Source organism: Artemia franciscana, chromosome 21, assembly GCF_032884065.1.
Source record: "Artemia franciscana chromosome 21, ASM3288406v1, whole genome shotgun sequence".
In the NCBI taxonomy this organism is placed as follows: Eukaryota; Metazoa; Arthropoda; class Branchiopoda; order Anostraca; family Artemiidae; genus Artemia; species Artemia franciscana.
The window spans coordinates 3,019,814-3,039,180 of NC_088883.1; the positions used below are offsets into that span (position 1 = coordinate 3,019,814).

A 19,367-nucleotide genomic window follows, 5' to 3' on the forward strand; every position below is an offset into this window, starting at 1 on the left:
GTGTTCTATAGTTTCTGATGCACCACACTTAGGACATTCCTCACTCTGTCCCAAAAATTTTGCTTTGTAACCACCAACTCCAGCATGGTGTGATCGGAGTCGAAACAGTTTCTTTGCTTCATATCTAGTGAGTCCTTTATACACCTTCGTTTCTATATTTCTCTGTTTTTTCTTAGTCACAAAAAGATTCCCAGTCAAATCTCTATTCGCTTTAAAACCCTGACGATCAATCTCTTTAATCACTTTATCAAATATCATAACTTCGTAAGGAGTGTCCATGTCGGTTACAATTCCTGACTCAACTGCGGATTTGGCCTTCAAATCTGCTATTTCATTTCCAGAGATCCCAATGTGGGCGGGAATCCACTGAATAACTACTTTCTTCTTTTTTAATATGTCTTGTAGTTTAATGTAACATATAAGGACATCTCTATTTGGTTTTGCCATAGTATTAGCATTTACAACTGCTTGAATAGCACTTTTTGAATCAGAGCAAATGATAACCTTGTCCTCTTCAACAGATTCCTCAATGAACTCCAGCACCTTCTTAATGGCGTAAACTTCTGCCAGGAATACACTGCTCTCTGGAGGTAATTTGAATTTTTTGGACACATTTTTGAAAGGGTACCAAAACGCTGCTCCTACATGCTTCATTTCATCTACTTTTGATCCGTCAGTGAATAATGGAAGGTATCCCTTGTACTCTTTTTCCATCATCATGCAGAATGCCAAGTCCGCTGGAGTATCTTGGTCCATATTGAATTCTAATCTTGAACTGATCCTGTTTTCCTCCCATGGTGGAGGGACACCTATTTCACCAACTCTTAACATTTTGGAAAGTACTATATCAATTCCATAACTTTTACAAATTTCTAATGCTGCTTTAAGACAATTGGATTGATTTCTTGCTTTAGATGTGTTGGCAGTTGCTTGGCGACCAGGTTTGATGATTTTTGACTTAACTGGGTGGTTATTTTCTAAAGACCAAATCCTCTGTACATATTTTAAAAATCTGATCTTTCTTCGTGTTTCCAGGTCTGCTAGACCACTTTCTGATAGAAGGAAACTAACAGGTGTTGTTTTTCTTGCTCCAAATGCAATTCTTATGGCTGAGTTTTGGATTACATCTAATCTTGCAATGGTTGAGTGACAAGCTGTGCCATAAATTGTTGAGCAATACTCCATTTTAGGCAATACATATTTGATATAATACTGGATCAAAAGTTCTGCTGGTAATCCTCTAGCCATATAGGCCAAACTCTTCATAACATTGAGTCTTTTCAAACATGTATATTTAAGATACATCACATGGGGTTTCCAGGTAAGTTTATTGTCAACCACTACACCTAGTATTTTTGCTTCAGTAACATATTCAACTGGGTGGCCACTTAAGTACAGATCTGGAAGGGTTCCAATTCTTTTCCTAGTGATAACAATTGCCTTCGTCTTTGTTGCAGAAAACTTTAAGTCAGCTTCTTTGGACTATTTTTCTAATTTTGCAATGACCTGGGTTATTAGGGTCTTTATATGGTAGGTGTCACGTGCCATGACCCACGCAGTATTGTCATCTGCAAAAATAGCTCCTCCGTCATCCTTCATGTTGATAGGAATATCATATGATCCTATGTTGTACATGTCAGGCCCCAATGCTGATCCTTGAGGGATTCCTCTTTCAGGAAACACTGTTATATTTGAAATTGTTCCACCAACTCGCACTTTAACTTTTCTTCCTATTAAATAATCATTTTAAAATGCTAACATTTGGCCTTTTATGCCAGCTGTTACTAGGCCTCCAACCATTTTTCTATGAAGCGTATTATCAAAAGCGCCTTCAATGTCAATTAAAATCGCTGCTAAAATCCACCCATTTTGCAAAGCATATAATGCCTCCTGTTTGAGGCACATAAGACTGTCTTCTGCACTTCTATTTTTTCTGAAACCACACTGAATGTCTTTCAAAATTTTCTTCTGTTGTGTCACAGCCTCCAGTCTCTTCTTCACCATCCTTTCCATAACTTTCCCCAAAACAGGGAGAAGGGTAATGTATCTATAGTTTTCAATCTTTGATAAGTCTTTGCCAGGCTATGGTAGCATTACTGCTTCACCATACTTCCAAACATCAGGAAATTTTCCCTCCCTCCATATACCATTAATTAATTCTAGCAGTACATTGACCCACAACTTGGGGAGCGACTTCACGAACTGTGGCAAAATTTCGTCTGGTCCAGGAGATGTATCAGGAAGCTTATTAATTACATTCATTAATTTCTGTTCAATGAATGGTCTATTGTATGGTTCGTTTTGTCCTTATGTTCCAAGGTCACTTACTTTTGTGTCCATATTGGTCTTCTTCTGTATATCCGGATCTCCCCGGCCAACGGTAGAGCTCATGAATTTGGCAGCTGCATCAGCTTTTTCATCATCAGTCACAAGAAGCTTATTATCAGATGCAATAGGTGGGTTGCTCCGGCCTGAAGTTGCTCTGTTATTCATCTTTTTCATAAACTCATATACTTTGGATGCTGGTTTTCGAAAGTCAAGTTTGTTTATAAAGTTATTCCATGATTTTTTCTTGGCTTCAACTACTGTTTTTCGAAATATAGCATAAGCTCTGTTCTTTTCAATAAGGCTATGAAGATTTCTCACCAGATTATATATTCTCTTTTTTGCAATGAATTCTCTTTTGGCTTTCGAACAATCTTCATTCCACCAGATACACCCTTGGTGACGGCTGATTTCTCTATATGGTACAACAGTTTTGGCTATTTCTATCAATATCTCTTGAAATATTTTAACTTTCCTAGATAATTCTACCTCTTCCTCTGTTAGTGATTTCACATCAAACTCGTCCAGTGCTTCTCTGAGTATAAACCAGTTAAAATTTTTAGTTTTGAATCCCTTTCTCTTATTACCTTTTGGAAGGACTTCTTCATTAATAGTGCACAATATGGGGTTGTGATCACTGGCCAGTTCACTTTCAGCATCACATTCTATGTTTAATTTGATATAGAGTCTAGGATTGCATAATAGCAAATCAATTGTTGTTGTCTCTCCTGTCTGGGGATTAACTCTAGTTGGCATCCCAACTGGTGTTGCTAAGCATATTGGGCTATTTATTAAACAGTTTTCTAAACTTTTTCCAGAACTATTTACATTTCTACACTTGCACCAAGATTTAATATGTGCATTCATATCACCCAATATTATCGCGTCCTCTGCAACTGGTATCATTTTAGTAATTTCATCAATCCTTTCTCCCAACAGTCCATTATTTCCAGATGGGTTATATACACATATAACATTCATTTTCTTTTCATTTTTTAAAAACAGTTTAGTTCCAACTACTTCCACTTCATTATCAATTGATTGCTGGCTTGCTAAGTCCAATTCTTCATAATGAATATGACTTCTTATTCCAATAACAACTCCACCTTTTCTTCCTGTTATTCTATCATTTCTCAAGATGTTGAAACCTTTGCAGGGGCTCATGATATTTGGTTTTAGCCAAGTTTCTTGAATACAAAAAATATCAATGTCTTTTCTGTCACAATATTGAAGCAATAATTCCCTTTTTTCTCTCATGATTGAACATGCATTCCAGGATAATATTTTGAGCTGCATTAAGGACATGTTCTGTTTTCCAAGGTGCTACTTGTTTCACAAACCAATTTTACATCATTGCGGTCAAGTTTTCCAAACTTCATTTGCTCAACCAATTCACACAGTTTATCTACCTTTTCATTCAATGGCAAGTTTTCAATACTCAGTATTCCTGGGGTTATAAGCATCCCAATCACTAACTTCTTTGCCGTCATTTGTTGCAATTCTGCTGCAGTGTTACTGATTATTCTTTTCTCAGGATTCAGGTTATTCTGGACTACATGAGCATAACTTCTAAATGTTGTCCTTGCTCTTTTAAATCCCATGCCATACTTTTCTGCCACTTCTAGCACTTGTTGGTTCTCCCTTCTTACTGGGCATACTGATGAAGTGGATGAATGGTTTTGTTTACAATTGGCGCACCTGTATCTGCTGGTACGCTCATCTACACTCTCCTGTTTCAGAGGGCAATCACGGCTTTGATGATTCTTGGCACATCTGAGGCAGATCTCCTTTGATTTACAGTCTTTCTGAAGATGCCCATATTTCTGGCATTTGTAGCACTGCATCACCTTCCTATGGTAGGGTAAGACATCTCTGTTTCTACCGCAGCACCACACACTTGCTGGGGTTATAATTGATTCAAAAACCACCATTACTGACAGGCTGTCTTCAAGCTTTTTTAGATCCCGGTTATACCTCTGCATTCTAATCACTTCTTTTACAGGCACAGCAGATTGGATACTTTCCTCAATTTGTACAATTGATAAATATAAAGGAATTCCTTTTCATCACACCTCTTGATACATGTTCTTTCCTTAAAACAGTTACTTCTATGTTATTCACAGTTTTGATTTCCAATGCTGATTTCATCCCGCTCTCATCTTTTAAATGCAAGTAAATAGTGTTCCCTTCACGATTTGTTTCAAACTCAAATCTGCTACTAATTTTTTCCTTGAAAAACATACAAAGCTCGTATTCATTTAAGAACTTGGCATTTACATCAACTGCTTTGATTACAACACTTCCATGTATCATTTCCTTTTCAGGTATTTCCAATAATGGGATCTGGAAATTTGAAATATTTCTCCTATCTTTTGTAAGTGACAGGCCTTTGGCCTTCTGGTCTTGTCTTTGGTGAACAAATTGTCTCTTTGGTGCTCCCCTTTCAATCTGAACACTTTCATTACTAATAGGTGAGGTCACTCTCCTTTTCAAGTTATTCTCTTTTCCTCTTGAGCATAGTCCTTCCACTACTCTTGGATTTACCATAGTCATATCATCAGATTCAAAGTTTGTGTCAGGTGGAGAATGGTCAATACCTTCTAACTCACATTCTTCCACTTCAAGTCCATTATATCTGTTATTCACTGTACAAGCATACTGTGCCTGGTTCAGCACTGGTGCTCGATTACTGTACACTTGCTGTCCATATAGTTGTGTCATAACTTGGCCTGATTCAAGTCCATCATTTGTGTTATTCACTGTATACATATACTGCTGTGATGGGTTGGAAGTTGGGCTATATACTTGTCCATAAACATTTGGTACGACTGCCGGAAACATGACTTTTTGCATACCACTAGGCATATTCCACTGCATTTGCATCATCTGTGGTCCTGGGGCCCCATTTACAGGCCCCTGCATGGGACTATGAACCACTGAATACTGTCCAACACTAGTAGGAGCTACTGTACCCCCAGCTGGGGGGCCAGTTTGACTGTTCATGATACCACTAGTCTCCGGTCCACAAAATCATTTATTCCAGAATTTTCTCAAACAGACTTCATGCACCACAAACAAGTTTTTTCATTCGTTGCCAATGCATTCTCCAAAATTAAGTAATTCTCTGTCCAGGTAGCTATATGATACTGATGGGATGTTAAAGATTGATTTAATGTACAATACTATAACAGAAGATACATAATATATAAACGATAGATTATCATATTTATTCTTTTCTATTGAAGATTCATCATTCACTTAACATGATTACGAGAATTCTGCACTAACTCTTGTCATACCTATAACATAACGTAAATGCATGTCCCTTGCGACAACAGAGATTGAATCTCTATCTCAGCTGTTTCCAGGTGGGTCTTAATGTGAGATTATATTATAAAGAACGGTGTATTGATCTTTTTTATAATTAACAATAAGATAATATATAATGTGTAATAATATTGTGTACATACAATAGGCAATATTACATAAATATACAATATGTAAATGTAATATAATTCACAAAATATTGTAATGCACAATTATTTTTGGAACAAATTTTGATTTTGACTATCATCTTCTATCTGTAACTTATACTTTATTTTCTACAACTGAACAATAAAACATAAAATTGCACATTTTGAATAAAATAAGCCTACACAATATACCTTCGTTTTTCTTGTTTCTAATGTTCTAGGAATTTCCTCTGTTTGGTGTGTCTCACGTCGCGGAACATTAAAATAAGAATTTTAATTAGAAATGATGTTAATAATTTTTGGGATTTTTTTTTTAATTTTGCAACTTTTCCAAATAGGGAGGATAAAGTCACTTGATTGCCAAATTTTGACAATTGGATACAAAATAGCGAAGTGTCCTTCAATGATAAAGTACTAGCTAAAAAGGTGGTATCCAGGGAGTATTCGGTTAAACCACTTATTATCAAAAAAATTATGGATGCGCCCTTATCGGCTAGAGATATGTCACTCTCTGTATATCAGTTCGTAGAATATCATCGAGAGCAAATGTAGTCGCCATGTAGTATGAGGTGTAAAGATGGAAATAAAAGTGTCGATCTTTATAACTTAGATGAATATTATTACTGAAATCATCCTGGAAAAAAAAAGGTGTTATCACGTCAAATAAGTCTCTACTCATTTAGTTGTATAATTATTACTCCTGTGAACCTGTTCAGAATAGTAATTATTTATTCACTTAATTTATTTACTAATCAGCTAATTAATTAAATATTGATTAGTTTATATTGAATATTTATTTATTTCTACCCACTTCACGGTGTCAAATTTGGGTGCAGCATATTAATTATATGTTTTTTTTAGTAGCAGCTTTCAAAGCCGGTGAAGAGTCTTGTAGCAAGGAAGAAAAAGTTTAACATTTACGCTGAATCTGATTGTGTCATTTTCATTAAGATTCTTTGACTTTTAGGGGGTTTTTCCACCTTTTTTTGAAAATAAGGCAAATTTTCTCAGGCTTGTAACCTTTGATGGATAGCGCTAAACTTAATGATGAAACTTATGTATCATCAGGAAACTTATATTTATGATGAAACTTGTATATTTGAAATCAGCATAAAAATATGATTCTTTCGATATATATATATATATGTATTGCGTTTTTAAAGTTTCGGCTTCTATTGAACCGGGACGCTCCTTTTTTGCAGTTCGTTACCATGAACTATTTGATTCCGTGAATTTCTGCATGGACTTGGCTCCCTCATTTTTCTAGTCACTTCTTTCACAGCAAAGTTGTATTTGGATTATAATGAGATTAAGATTGAAATTCTAAAATATCTATGAAAGCTTATAAAATTTTTGTTACGTTTAGTGTGGCCCATCGAATAATACATCTTGATGGGTTTGTCTAAAACAATGTATAACGTCGCTTATTTATTAAAAAAAAAAAAAAAAAAAAAAAAAAAAAAAAAAAAAATCGTCTGTATAGCGAAATCGTTTACTGTTTGCTACTAGTTTTTATTTATGAGTGTTATCAAATCACGATATGATCTAAGGGCAAATCTTTATGCACATATTTTTATCATCCATTTTTGATGCTTAATTCTTTTCTTTCTTATCTTTCTTAATTCTATTTTTTACTTTTTTTTTTACTAGAGATTTGAAGCTCTTGTAAACCTTGTAGTTCCTGTATGAAGAATTTGACTTCTTTGGTAAATTTTTCACACATTATATAAGCTGAGGGGTGTAAGTCGGATGTTTAGGGGCATCTGGTTCTATCTGAAATCTTATAGTTGTAATGAGATCTCTTTAAATGCCCAGAATTCCGGGAAATTTAAGATTTTGTGGGGGTGGGGGTGTTCCCGAATGAACTTTATTTGCGTCTGAGGTGGCTCCATTAACGCGAAATCGGTTTCTAAAATAGTTGGCTACCCTGAGAAGACAAACTGAAGAAATTAATAGTCCTGAATGCGAAAATCAACGTTATATAGGCGACAAGTCAAACCTTCAAACCAAGGCAATAAGCAATTAGTTTATGTAATAAGTTTTCGCAAGGCAATATAAGGCAATAAATATTTGTAATAAGTTTAACGATTGGTAGATAGCTACACATAAATATATTTATGCATTATACGTAATTTACTAAATGGGACTATTTATCTTCAAAGCCAATTTATAAAACAATTCCTTCTTACTTTTTCGTGCAAAGGTGTCTAAGATCTTGAGTAGTTCTTCACCCGACAAAGGGCAGAGAAAGTGGGTCCAAATGTTGATTTTGAAGACGTGCAAGGAGAGCTTATAAAGCGCATTCATTTTTGGAAAAGGAATAAAAAATTACAATGAGAAAAAGGTATTGTCGCTATCAAAGCTTTACAATTTGACAACTTTTTGGATGATCTGCCCAAGCAGATTGAGGAGACTTGGGACAATGGCCAATCAGTTGAATTGCTAATAATTTTATGCTACCCGTCGTAGTGACATATGTCACTAAGTTTAAAACAGTAGATTCTATGACATATTTGTTCTACAATAGGGATTTACACGACAGAAATGTTGATATTTGACGTATTGGGTAATCAAGAAGAATCAGGAGGTTTGAGGATAGAATTTAATTCATAATCACGAATTTCGAAAATCAGTTTTATATAGTCGACATGTGTGGGCAATGTCGCCATTTCATGGAATTCCCTGAAAATCCTTCTCCAATTGTAAAGATACCCTTGAAATTAACAAAGAATTTGAATCTTCATGAATAATATTTAACTTTCATTTTCCAAAATTATCAAACCTTTGGTCGTTCAGTTGTAATCATAAAAAATATGCTCTTCTGGGGTAATTTGACCAAAATCAATTTGACATTTAACAACACATTCTGACATTTTAACAACGTTAATAGTTCAGTTACCGTGGTGCCGCCATTTCTCATGTCCCCACTGCTAGAAACTAAGAGAGCATTTAACAGTGCTAACAGCTTTAGCGTAATAAGCAAGGTATTGAGGAGGGGACAGCCCTTCATATACGGAATAAGGTTCTTTTGAACATGGGCTTAGCTACCGGGGAGTCCAGTTAAATAATGGTTCAACCACACGAGGGTCCTCTGGAATGGGGTTGAGTTGAATATGGGTTGACTTGCATGAGATTACGTTTAAACGGAGGTTCAGGTTGCACAAGGATTCAGTTAAAGGGGGCTGAGTTGTATGGGGCTTCAGTTACACAAAGGTTCAGTTGCACCTGAGGTCAGGTGCACGTGGGGCTTAGCTAGATGGGTGCAGCTGAACGAGATTAAAATACACGCACACCAGTGATTTAATACACTGGCTCACATATATTTTTTTGTTTTCTACAATTTTTACTTTATATTTTTGTTTTTCATTATTATTATTTCCTTGACAGTCAGTGATTTTATTGAGTGGTTATTAGCAACAACTATTAGCTGAGAACTTAAAGTAGACAGCAAAGTACCAAAAGAAATATTGCTTAACTGAAATGATGCCTGAAAATCCGTAGCTGCAAGTAGCCTTACACCCCCCCCCCCTTTGCCCCCTTTATGCCTTCTTAAAAAATCACACTTTAATTTATTTCATGACCATATTATTATAAATTAACATGCCAATGTCTTTTAAGTCCCACAAGTATAAATTTCGATCAAACTCAACGTCGGATAATGGACATTTCAATAAGGCCTTCCACCCAACCCACTTTATGGGGTAAACTTCTAAGCAGTGGTGACAATTGAGGGAGAGGGCTGGAGGAAGGTATTCTATCCACTGTCCACTAGCTTTTTAAAGGTACGTATTATTGGAACATTTTTGGGAAGCCTCATGGAAAGAAACTGCCCCCCCCCCTTTAGATTTTAAAAATAAAGGTTCGATTTCCCTTCACTGGGCTGCACATCCTTTTATTGATACTAATGCCTCCCAGAGCAATTTTATAATATTTCAAAGGAAGCAGCAGAGATAAACAAGGGAATGATGGTTGGAAAAGGAAGAAGATGCACAATTGTTCCCCATCTCAACTATTAAAAGACAGTTTTCTACCCCACACTAACCATTGTAAGACAGGACATATATAGAGAAGAAGACAGTAAGTCCTTATTATCTGCTTTCGCCAGATTTTGCAGAGAATCTAAATTCAAACATGAGTGATGAAGATGGATCTAAACATCTGAAAATCATTAGCTGCTGGTAAGCTTTTTCTTACAGAGATATTATGTAGTTTCTTCTTCTTCTTGTTCTGAAAAATGGTGCATATAGTCTAAGAATGTCTCCTCTCGGTTTCAAAGAAATATTTTGCTGAGCACCGTATTTCCCTGTTTTTATTTCCATTGTAAATACCATAAACTAAATTAAAATAAGTAAAAGAGACAGGAAATGCCATCTGCTGATGAATATACTGCCATAAAACTAGCCTGAAATGGGCGAGTTTTCTACTTGCTTTGTTGCCCACATGCGCCCTTGGAGTTTGTAACTTCCATATTAGGATCCATACTAATGATGGACTCGTCTTTTAGAATATATTCAGCCAAATGGAACCGTCATGCATTCCCTGTTTAATTTTACCTCTCAATGGAAATAAAAGGAAAAGCGCAGGTTACAAAGAAGACCTTAAAGAAGAATATTACAACTGGCCTTGAAATAGCCACAGCCCCACTATGTTTCCTACTTAAGAAGAAGTACCAGGTATTTTCTTTCGGTGATTGTCAGCACATCTGGAATTTATCCGTAATTTTTTATTTCTCTGGGTAGTAGGTTCTTTATTCAGTAATTTCATATGTCTGTCAGGATGTCAGACTAGGTCTAGGTCCTCATACAGGACTATTAAAGGGCTAGGTCGTTTATTCAGTAATTTCACCTATCTTTCAGGATGTTGAGTGCCCTTTTCAGTGATTTTTCTGTCTGTTTGGACAGAAGATACTTTTTCAGTTAGTCAGGATATTAGTTTTTTCCGGTAAGTTTATTTCGTGTCTGTCAGTATATTAGTTACGTTTTCAATCCGTTTTCTTTACCAAATACATGTTTATTCTGTTTTTGTATCTATAGTCAAGAACACATATAATATATAAAATAAACTCTCCATCTATAATCACGAATTTACCTATATTCACTTATCGAACATATATTATACAGTTCGATTCTGGTTTTCAACGGTATGGAGGTCAACTAGACTGGTTTTATCGTAGAAAAAAGTATATAGTAATGTTTTCCAGGTGGAAACTGGTTTTCACTGTATTTACTAGAAATATTTTTCTGAGAAAGCACTGAACTCTTTGTATTTAGATAAGGCAATGCCTTAGTAAAGTCATCTCTAAGAATTAAAAATATTTCTACACAGAAATAGATATTAAATAGAAGTATTGTTTGGGAAACCCCTCCTTCCCCTTCCCAATAATTGTTCTTACTCCTTCTATTTAATGAAAGTGAAGACCCAGTTAGAAGATAGAGAATTGAAATATCACTCCAGTCCAATAGTTTTTAGCCGTTCGGCGCACTGGTAGAAGTCCTTAAGCGGTGTTGACATTAGTCTAGCTAGACTTCCACAATTAAACATGGACCTCTTGCCAAGGACGTTGTCCGGTACGGATGTGTTGTAAAGGAGGCATGATGCTAATGATAATTTTTTAGGCTGAATCGTCCGCAAGAAATTCTACGGAAAAGGGGATTTTCGACAAGGATGGAACTATCTTATGGGAATTTGACGGGGGGGGGGGACTTTACGTTGAGGGGGCTACTATACAAAAGCAAAGCTTTATTTAACCCAAAGTAAGGAACAACATTAAAACTCAAAACGACCAGAAATTATTCCGTACATGAAGGGTTTCCCCCTCATCCATACCTTGCTCTTTACAATAAAGTTTGACTGTTTATCTCAATTTTTCAGAACGGCTACTAGAACGTTTGATTAGAATAGCTAGCTTTTTTAGAAGTGCTAAAAGCTTTAGCGTAAATAGCAAGGTAATAATGAGGGGGAAACCCTTCATATACGGAATAATTTCTGTTAGTTTTGAGTTTTAATGTTGCTCCTTACTTTCGAATAAACAATAACTCATTTTTTTACTTAATTAGATCTTAAACCTTTGCATTAAGTTTTCGTTTTGTGTTATTTTTTTTGTCTTTTGACATTTTTAACAGTACTGTATATGAAATATTTTATCTTTGCTACAGTTTTTTTTATTCATTTATTTACTTGTGTCTGGCATGATATAATAATTTATAGACGCACCATTAAGGCCTGAAATTATTCCATCCTAGTAGGTAAATAATAGTTCAAATAGGAATAAATTCTTTCATTAGACAGTGAAAATAGAATAAAAAAAAATATTGGATATTTCGATCACATATACATTGACGTTCGTTTAACGCAGAGCTGATGAGCTACAAGGAGCTGCCACGAGGATGGACGTTGCATCAGTGTACAAAACTTGCATGACCTCTCGGGTCAGTGCGCTCAATGAATAGAAAACGCACTATCTGTGGACAAGGTGCTCCTTCTAGGCGAAACGAGCACTTTTCATCTCTGCTTAATGTGTCCTCCCCTCTCTCTACGCTTTAACGACTCCTGCCATCCCCCAACCTTTGATATACACTAATCTCATCAGTTTTGATATTAAGGCGGTCCCAGTGATAGAAATTCAAAATTCTCTGAAAAAATTGAAAACTGCAAAATTCCTGGTATTTTTGGAATCCCCGCGGAGATGCTTAAAAACGGCGGTGGCAGTATCCTGTTATGACTGCAAATGCTATTCAGTGGAATACAGGACTTGGAGATCACCCCGAAAGACTGGCGTACAGGAGTGATCCTACCACTGTGGAAGAGAAAAGGTTCCAGGAGGCAGTGCAAGACCTAAAGAGGGATAACGCTCCAGTCAATACCAGACAAGCTCTTTGTATGGTTTAGTTGCAGCGATGTTTTGAACACCTCCGACGAAAGCGCAGAGTAGAGCAGGCTGGTCTTATGTCTGGTCGATCAACGGCAGAGCAGACAATCTCCATAAGACAAATTATTGAGAAGGCGATTGGGTTCTGCCAGTAGGTTTTCATTGCTTATGTCGATTTCAAGGTAGTATTTGACTCAGTTGATCGAGATTCACTATGGAATATCCTTTCTAACGCTGACCTCCTCTCAAAATATGTCCGCCTACTCAGGGCCACTCATCAAAAGACTGAGTGCTGTGTGCGAGTGAATGTTAGACGTAGCGTGTTCTATCCAGCAAGAACAGGTGTCAGATAAGGTTGTTCAGTTGCTCCGTAGCTATTTAAACTGTATTTTTGATCATGTTATGACTTGCACAACCCAGAAGTTGAGTTTTCGACTTAAGTACTGGGATAGAGTTGTCACTGATTGTGACTTTGCTGATAACATAGCACTAGTCACCAAATCCGAGTCACAGCTGCTAATGGCTCTAAACACGCTTCTGGATGAATCTGCCAGGACAGGACTATCCATTTACTGGGAGAAGACGAAAATCATGGTATTGCAGCCAAAGTCAGACACTGACAAGTCTAATTACTTGGTCACCGGAAACCACATTGAAACGGTTGACCACTTCACTTCTTGGTTCTATTATATCACCAGATTGCTGCACCGACCATGAAGTCAGAGGCATTGACTGCTCGCGCAGTCAATGCCTCTGCCGTCACCGATAGACTGAGCCATGTTTGGAAGAAGCCAACGATCAAACGAGCCACCAATATGAAGACTCATGGAGGGTCAGTCTAGTCAATCCTGCTATACGGGGCTGAAACTTGGCCTTCAATTGTAGTTTTCCAGCGTCGTCTCAACACTTCAATCTAAGTGGCTTCAGATAATCGAGAAATTCCGATGGACAGACTTTATCAGCAATAACCGCCTACGAAGTATGTCTTCTCAGTCACCTTTGTTATACCTGGTTGCCGAGTGGACGCCTCGTTGGTTTGGACATCTCTTACAATTGCCTATCGACACTCCTGTTCAATCTAAGTGGCTTCAGAAAATCGAGGGATTCCGATGGACAGACTTTGTCAGCAACGACCACCTACGAAGTATGACTTCCCAGTCACTTTTATCACATCTGGTTGCCGAGTGGACACTTCGTTGGTTTTGACATCTCTTATAATTGCCTATCGATACTCTGGCTCGGATTCTTTATGATTTTGAATCAATTAGTAGTGCCTGGAAGCGTCCACGAGGACTACCCAACTTCCGGTGGAAGATTAGTCCCGGGAATATCCTGGACTAAATTGGAATTTTGATGTCTGATGCAGAGGCCCTTGCTGCAGACCGCCCCACGTGGAGAAGGCTCACGACGCTCTCAGCACCACACCGGTATGAGGATTAAGATGCAAGTAAGTAATATACAGTGACCTTCATCAGCAAGCATCTGCTGACGACGATCACTCTATATTGTGATTAAAATATTAAGTACTTTTTGACTGTTTTTTCACTGTAATTAAGGATTTATCCCATTTTTCGAACTGTTTTGGTCATTATTTAATTATTTTTATTTTTCATTTATTTTTAGGTTTATTAATAATTCATTAACTATTTTTTTATTTGCTCCATCCTATTAAGTATTTAATAAAAATTAAATTTCGAAAATTAAAAAATGATTGAAACCATTAGATTGTTTATCCAAAGTTTTGCTTGTGGCAAGTGTCCCCCTTAGAATCAGTTCAATATTTTCCTTAGTCTTGTATCTGTCTTTCACTGATCAATAATTTTGGGTAAAACAAACGAAGGTACTTGATAAATTCCGAGTGTTTTAATTGGGGACTGAGTATCCAAAACTAAATAAAAAGTACTTTTGCATACAACAAACTCAGTTAGTAGGTAAAACTGAGTGTCTTAGTTGCTGATTGAGCATAAAAAATTTAATAAAAGCACTCTTAACTACAATAAACTCAATTAGTTGATAAATTCCGAGTGTTTTAGTAGCTGGCTGAGTACCAAAAATCCATAAGATATTGTGTATCTATAGTCACTTGTAAATCTAAAATATACTATAAATATTTCTTTCTATAATCACAATTTTTTTTATATTCACTTAGCGATTATATATTTAACCTATACATTATTGACAGTACAGGGGTTAGATTCTGATTTTTCTACTGTATGGAGGTCAGCTAGCCTGTTTTATATCATAGAAAAAGTATATTACATTGTTTTCCAGGTGGAAACCCACTTCCACTGAATTTACTTTAAATTTTGTCTGAGGAGGCACTAAACTCTTTTAATTTAGATAAGACAGTGCCTTAGTAAACTCGTCTCTAAGAATTATAATAATTTCTACATAGAGAAAGTTATGAAAAAGAAAGATTATTCAGGAATCCCCCCTCCCCTACATTAGTTATTCTTACTTTTTCAGTGTAAAGAAAGTAGAAATCCAGTTAGAAGATATACAGTTAAAACATCCTTTCAACGCACTGAAAATTCTATAATTGAAAATTCTAGCCTTTTAACGCACTGGTGGAAGTCTTTAAACGACGTTGACATTAGTCTAGATAGACTTCCACACTTAAACATGGATCTCCGGTCAGAGGTGTTCTCTGGCATGGATGTGCTGCCAGAAATGCATTTAAAGTCTGCTTAAACGCAAAAAGCTTCTTATGCACAAAGAAGCCTGAAGAAGCTACTTCATTGACATGATTTAAAGTCTTTCACGTAGAGCTAGGGTTTTTACATCTGAATGCCTGGCTATACCCCTCCCTCTTCTTATTCTGTCCACATTTTCGATTTTCATTTTTTTGTCGTTCTTTTATTCGTGATCGTTTCTATTAATTTAATCTTAAACCTGTAAATTTAGTTTCGTTGTGTTTACTTTTACTTGTCGATTGGAATTTTTTTTAACAGTGTGGTATATGGAACATTTTATCTGTGCTATCACTTTTTTTTAGAGACAAGAGACAAGTTGCAGCAGTTTGTGTCTAACATGTTAAATGAAGTGAAAGATACACCATTAAGATCTGAATTTATTCCATCTGCAATAGTGTCTGTCATGGTGATCATGACATCACGGCTTGTCATGGTGAGTTTGTGCTTTTCATCTGCCTTTTCGATCTAAATGTTGCTTTCAATAGGATTAGGGCTAATATCCCCTGTACCTTCTAAGAGCCAGAAAGTCTTGCTGATTTGTTGAGGAGTGTGATTTATTTGTCTTGGCATCAACGAACAAAGAAACAAAATCAAAATCCTCATATTAGCAAGGACAATTTAAAAAAGCTAATAAAAACAAACTGACTCTTTAACATGTAATATATTCATGATTTTAAGACTCAGCAATTTTGAATTTATTAACATCATAAAGAAAAATTAAAAAATATATAATGTTTTCAGTAAAGTAAAAATTACGCTCAGACCTTTAAACGTTAACTGCTCCTGTTTGATGTAATATCTGTTTGTTCTGGATTCCATTTATTTAGTAATAGTGATTATTCTTTGTATTATACTAGACGTACGTTGCCTGAGCAACGTGAAAAGTTGTGGCAACCTTTGTCCAGCTTCGCCGAATAAAGTATTGCGAGAGCAACACTTTGGTTTTGTTTCTTTGCTATCAGTTAAACGCTGAAGTTGTCAGCCTATCGAAGCTTTTAAAACGTTATGTTCAGAGAAGAACGCGATCAGTAATCACATGATCAAAGGCTATTCCTCAGCATTGAAAAAACAACAATAACAAAAGAATATCGAAAGAAGGGACTAAATTTACTTTGCAGCCAGTTGAACTTTATCCTTTTCAATCGTAGACATCTTGACAGATGAAAGCTTAGAACGATATCTTATATAATCCAGTTGGTATCATAAAGCTATCTATAACTTTTCAGGATCAAAATACCATAAATGACAGTATTTATTATGGAGAAACTACTATGACATATTTTTTATCAGCTCATCACGAGCTATCGATAATACCGAAAGAAGGGACCAAATTGACTTTGCAGCCAGTGGAACGTTATCCTTATCAATCGTAGACATCGTGACGGATGAAAACCTGAAACAGTATCTTATATGATCTAGTTGGTATTGTAAAGCTATCCGTTGTTTTTCAGGATCAAAATACCATAGATGACACTATTAATTATTACGAAACTGCCTCGTTTTTTTACGTTATCGTTTGTACCCGTTGCGTAAACATTTAATTCTAGGTTACAGTGAGTATGGGTAGGCTACACCAACTAGCAAAAGTTACAAACCCCTCTTCACTGAAGATGATTGTAGCCTAACAGACGATTATTACTTACAAGTCCCCTACATGTCTTACCACTGGAACCAACTCGGTCTTACCATCAAATACACTGGAAACAAATTATAGGTACATCAAATAACAAAATTTGCAAACCCCTCATTGCCAAAGATGATTATGAGCTAACAGCCGACCTTTCCTTACAAGTCCCCTACATTTCTCACAATTGGTATCGGCGTATTTTTGGTTTCAGTGTGTACCTTATTACTGAAATTGTCAACCCCTTGAAATTCTCAAACTGGTATATCTCATGAAGGAATTTTTTTCCAAAAAATGGATGACATATACTTTGGTCAGCTCATCACCAGCTACAATACCAAAAGAAGGGACTAAATTGACTTTGCAGCCTGTTGAACTTTATCTTTTTCAATCTTAGACATCGTGACGGATCAAGACTTGGAACAATATCTTATATAATCTACTTGGTATTATAAAGCTGTAACTTTTCAGGATCAAAATACCATAGATGAAACTCTATTAATTATTACGAAACTGCCTCCTTGTTTCACGTTATCGTTTGTACCCGTTGCGTAAATACTTAATTCTCTGTTACAGTGAGTATGGGTACACCAACTAGCAAATGTTACAAACCCCTCAGTTCTTTCATTGTTTTACGTTATCGTTTGTACCCGTTGCGTAAACACTTAATTCTAGGTTACAGTGAGTATGGGTAGGCTTAACCAACTAGCAAAAGTTACAAACCCCTTTTCACTGAAGATGATTGTAGCCTAACAGATGATTATTACTTACAAGTCCCCTGCATATCTTACCACTGGAACCAAATTGGTCTTACCATCAAATACACCTTAAACAAATAATAGGTACATCAACTAGCCAAAGTTGCAAACCCCTTATTGCCGAAGATGATTATGGTCTAACAGCCGACTGTTGCTTCCAAGTCCTCTACTTGTCTCACAATTGGTATCGGCCTATTTTTGGTTTCTGTGTGTACCCTACTACTGAAGTTGTCAACCCCTTGAAACTTTCAAACTAGTATATCTCATGAAGGAATTTTGTACCAAAAAATGGATTGTATATATGGATTGTATACTTTGATCAGCTCATCAAGAGCTATCGATTGCCATCGAAAAAAAATTCTATCTGTCTTAGTTCAAAAGTTGATTTTATTTTTTTGCCGTAGGCCAACTTTTCAACGTCACCACTTAGAAAGGAGCAAAGGATAAGCTCCAATTTCTTTAGCAATGACAGAACTTTTAAAGTTTAAGAGGTACATCTGATAACATTTATCTACCTCAATTCCTAGTCCGAAAAAACAAATGATAAACCCAGCCGAAATCATGGCGGCACTTTCGGACCCGTGGGAAAATGTCGCTTTTTTGCTTCTGTAAATTTTTCTATTTATCATTCAAAGAAGATATATTGGCTGTGGTGTCGGGCAACTGCCGCATATATTTAACGCTTATAGATTTTAGTCCATCTTCAATTTGAAAGTGGTGTGGTGCTTGCCTGCTATAACGGAGCTTTCCACTCGAAAGCAGAAACATGGTTTGATGAAACGAAAGCTTGGCTGCACAACTTCAGATACTCCTCTCTGATATAGGCTATATAACTCCACTTCACTCCACACAACATAGGCTCTGGCTCGTGGACAAGCAAAAACCATCCTTTTTGGCCCCAGGCAAGAGTTCTGCGGAGCTTACCAAAATATAATTTCTTATTCATCAATCCGACCTGAGGTCCACACTTTCTGTAAAAACCGCACAGGTTAGAACCTTACCAGTTTCCAGGAATAAGCTGAGATCGGCGGCATAGAAAAAAAAAAAAAAACAAAAAACAAGACAAAACCAAAGTGTTGCTCTCTCAACACAATTATATTTTACTGTTGTATTTTTTTACCTTTATGTTATTATTTTATTAATGTTTTGCTTATTATAATGAAGCAATGTATATTATTATTTTATTATTATATATTTTTAGATTTTATTATTTTCTTTATTATGTTATGTTGTCATATTTAGTGATTAATGACAGTTTAGTGATTAATGATAGTTTGAATCATGGCTTAACTTTATTTTTGTTCATCTATATTGTTATCATCTATATTGTTATCTATATGTTATCTATATGTTATCTATATGTATATTGTTATCTATATGTTATCTATTGTCTGTTCATCTATATTGTTATTTTGTTATCATCTATATCTATAGTGTGGATTTCTGTTAATGTTCCCTTCTTTACGAGTCCAGTAATTTTTTTTCCAAAAAAATGAGAAAGACGATGTTTGATATATTTTTCTTGCTACAAATCAAAATGAGTTGATGTTTCTTGCGATAATTCTCATATTTTCCTGACAATTACAACATGTTGTGCTTTTGTAGGTTTCAATGTAAATTGCTAGC

At 36.0% G+C, this 19,367-nt stretch overlaps 2 protein-coding genes across 5 annotated transcripts in view; one reads left to right on the top strand and one right to left on the bottom strand.

Moving 5' to 3' along the window:
• The window catches only part of LOC136040874 (hexokinase type 2-like), an 88,533-nt gene that overhangs the window by 31,923 nt on the left and 37,243 nt on the right, over positions 1-19,367 (top strand). For 3 of the 4 annotated variants that reach the window (XM_065725269.1, XM_065725267.1, XM_065725268.1), the window contains 2 exons: positions 10,303-10,471; positions 15,662-15,792. The gene's annotated coding sequence lies outside the window, so the exon portion shown is untranslated. The remainder of the gene's footprint in view (positions 1-10,302; positions 10,472-15,661; positions 15,793-19,367) is intronic. The other variant, XM_065725270.1, reaches the window with a different exon arrangement.
• Positions 2,308-3,582, bottom strand: LOC136041094 (uncharacterized). Its single transcript, XM_065725648.1, has one exon. It carries the CDS (start codon positions 3,580-3,582, stop codon positions 2,308-2,310), a length of 1,275 nt encoding a protein of 424 aa, XP_065581720.1.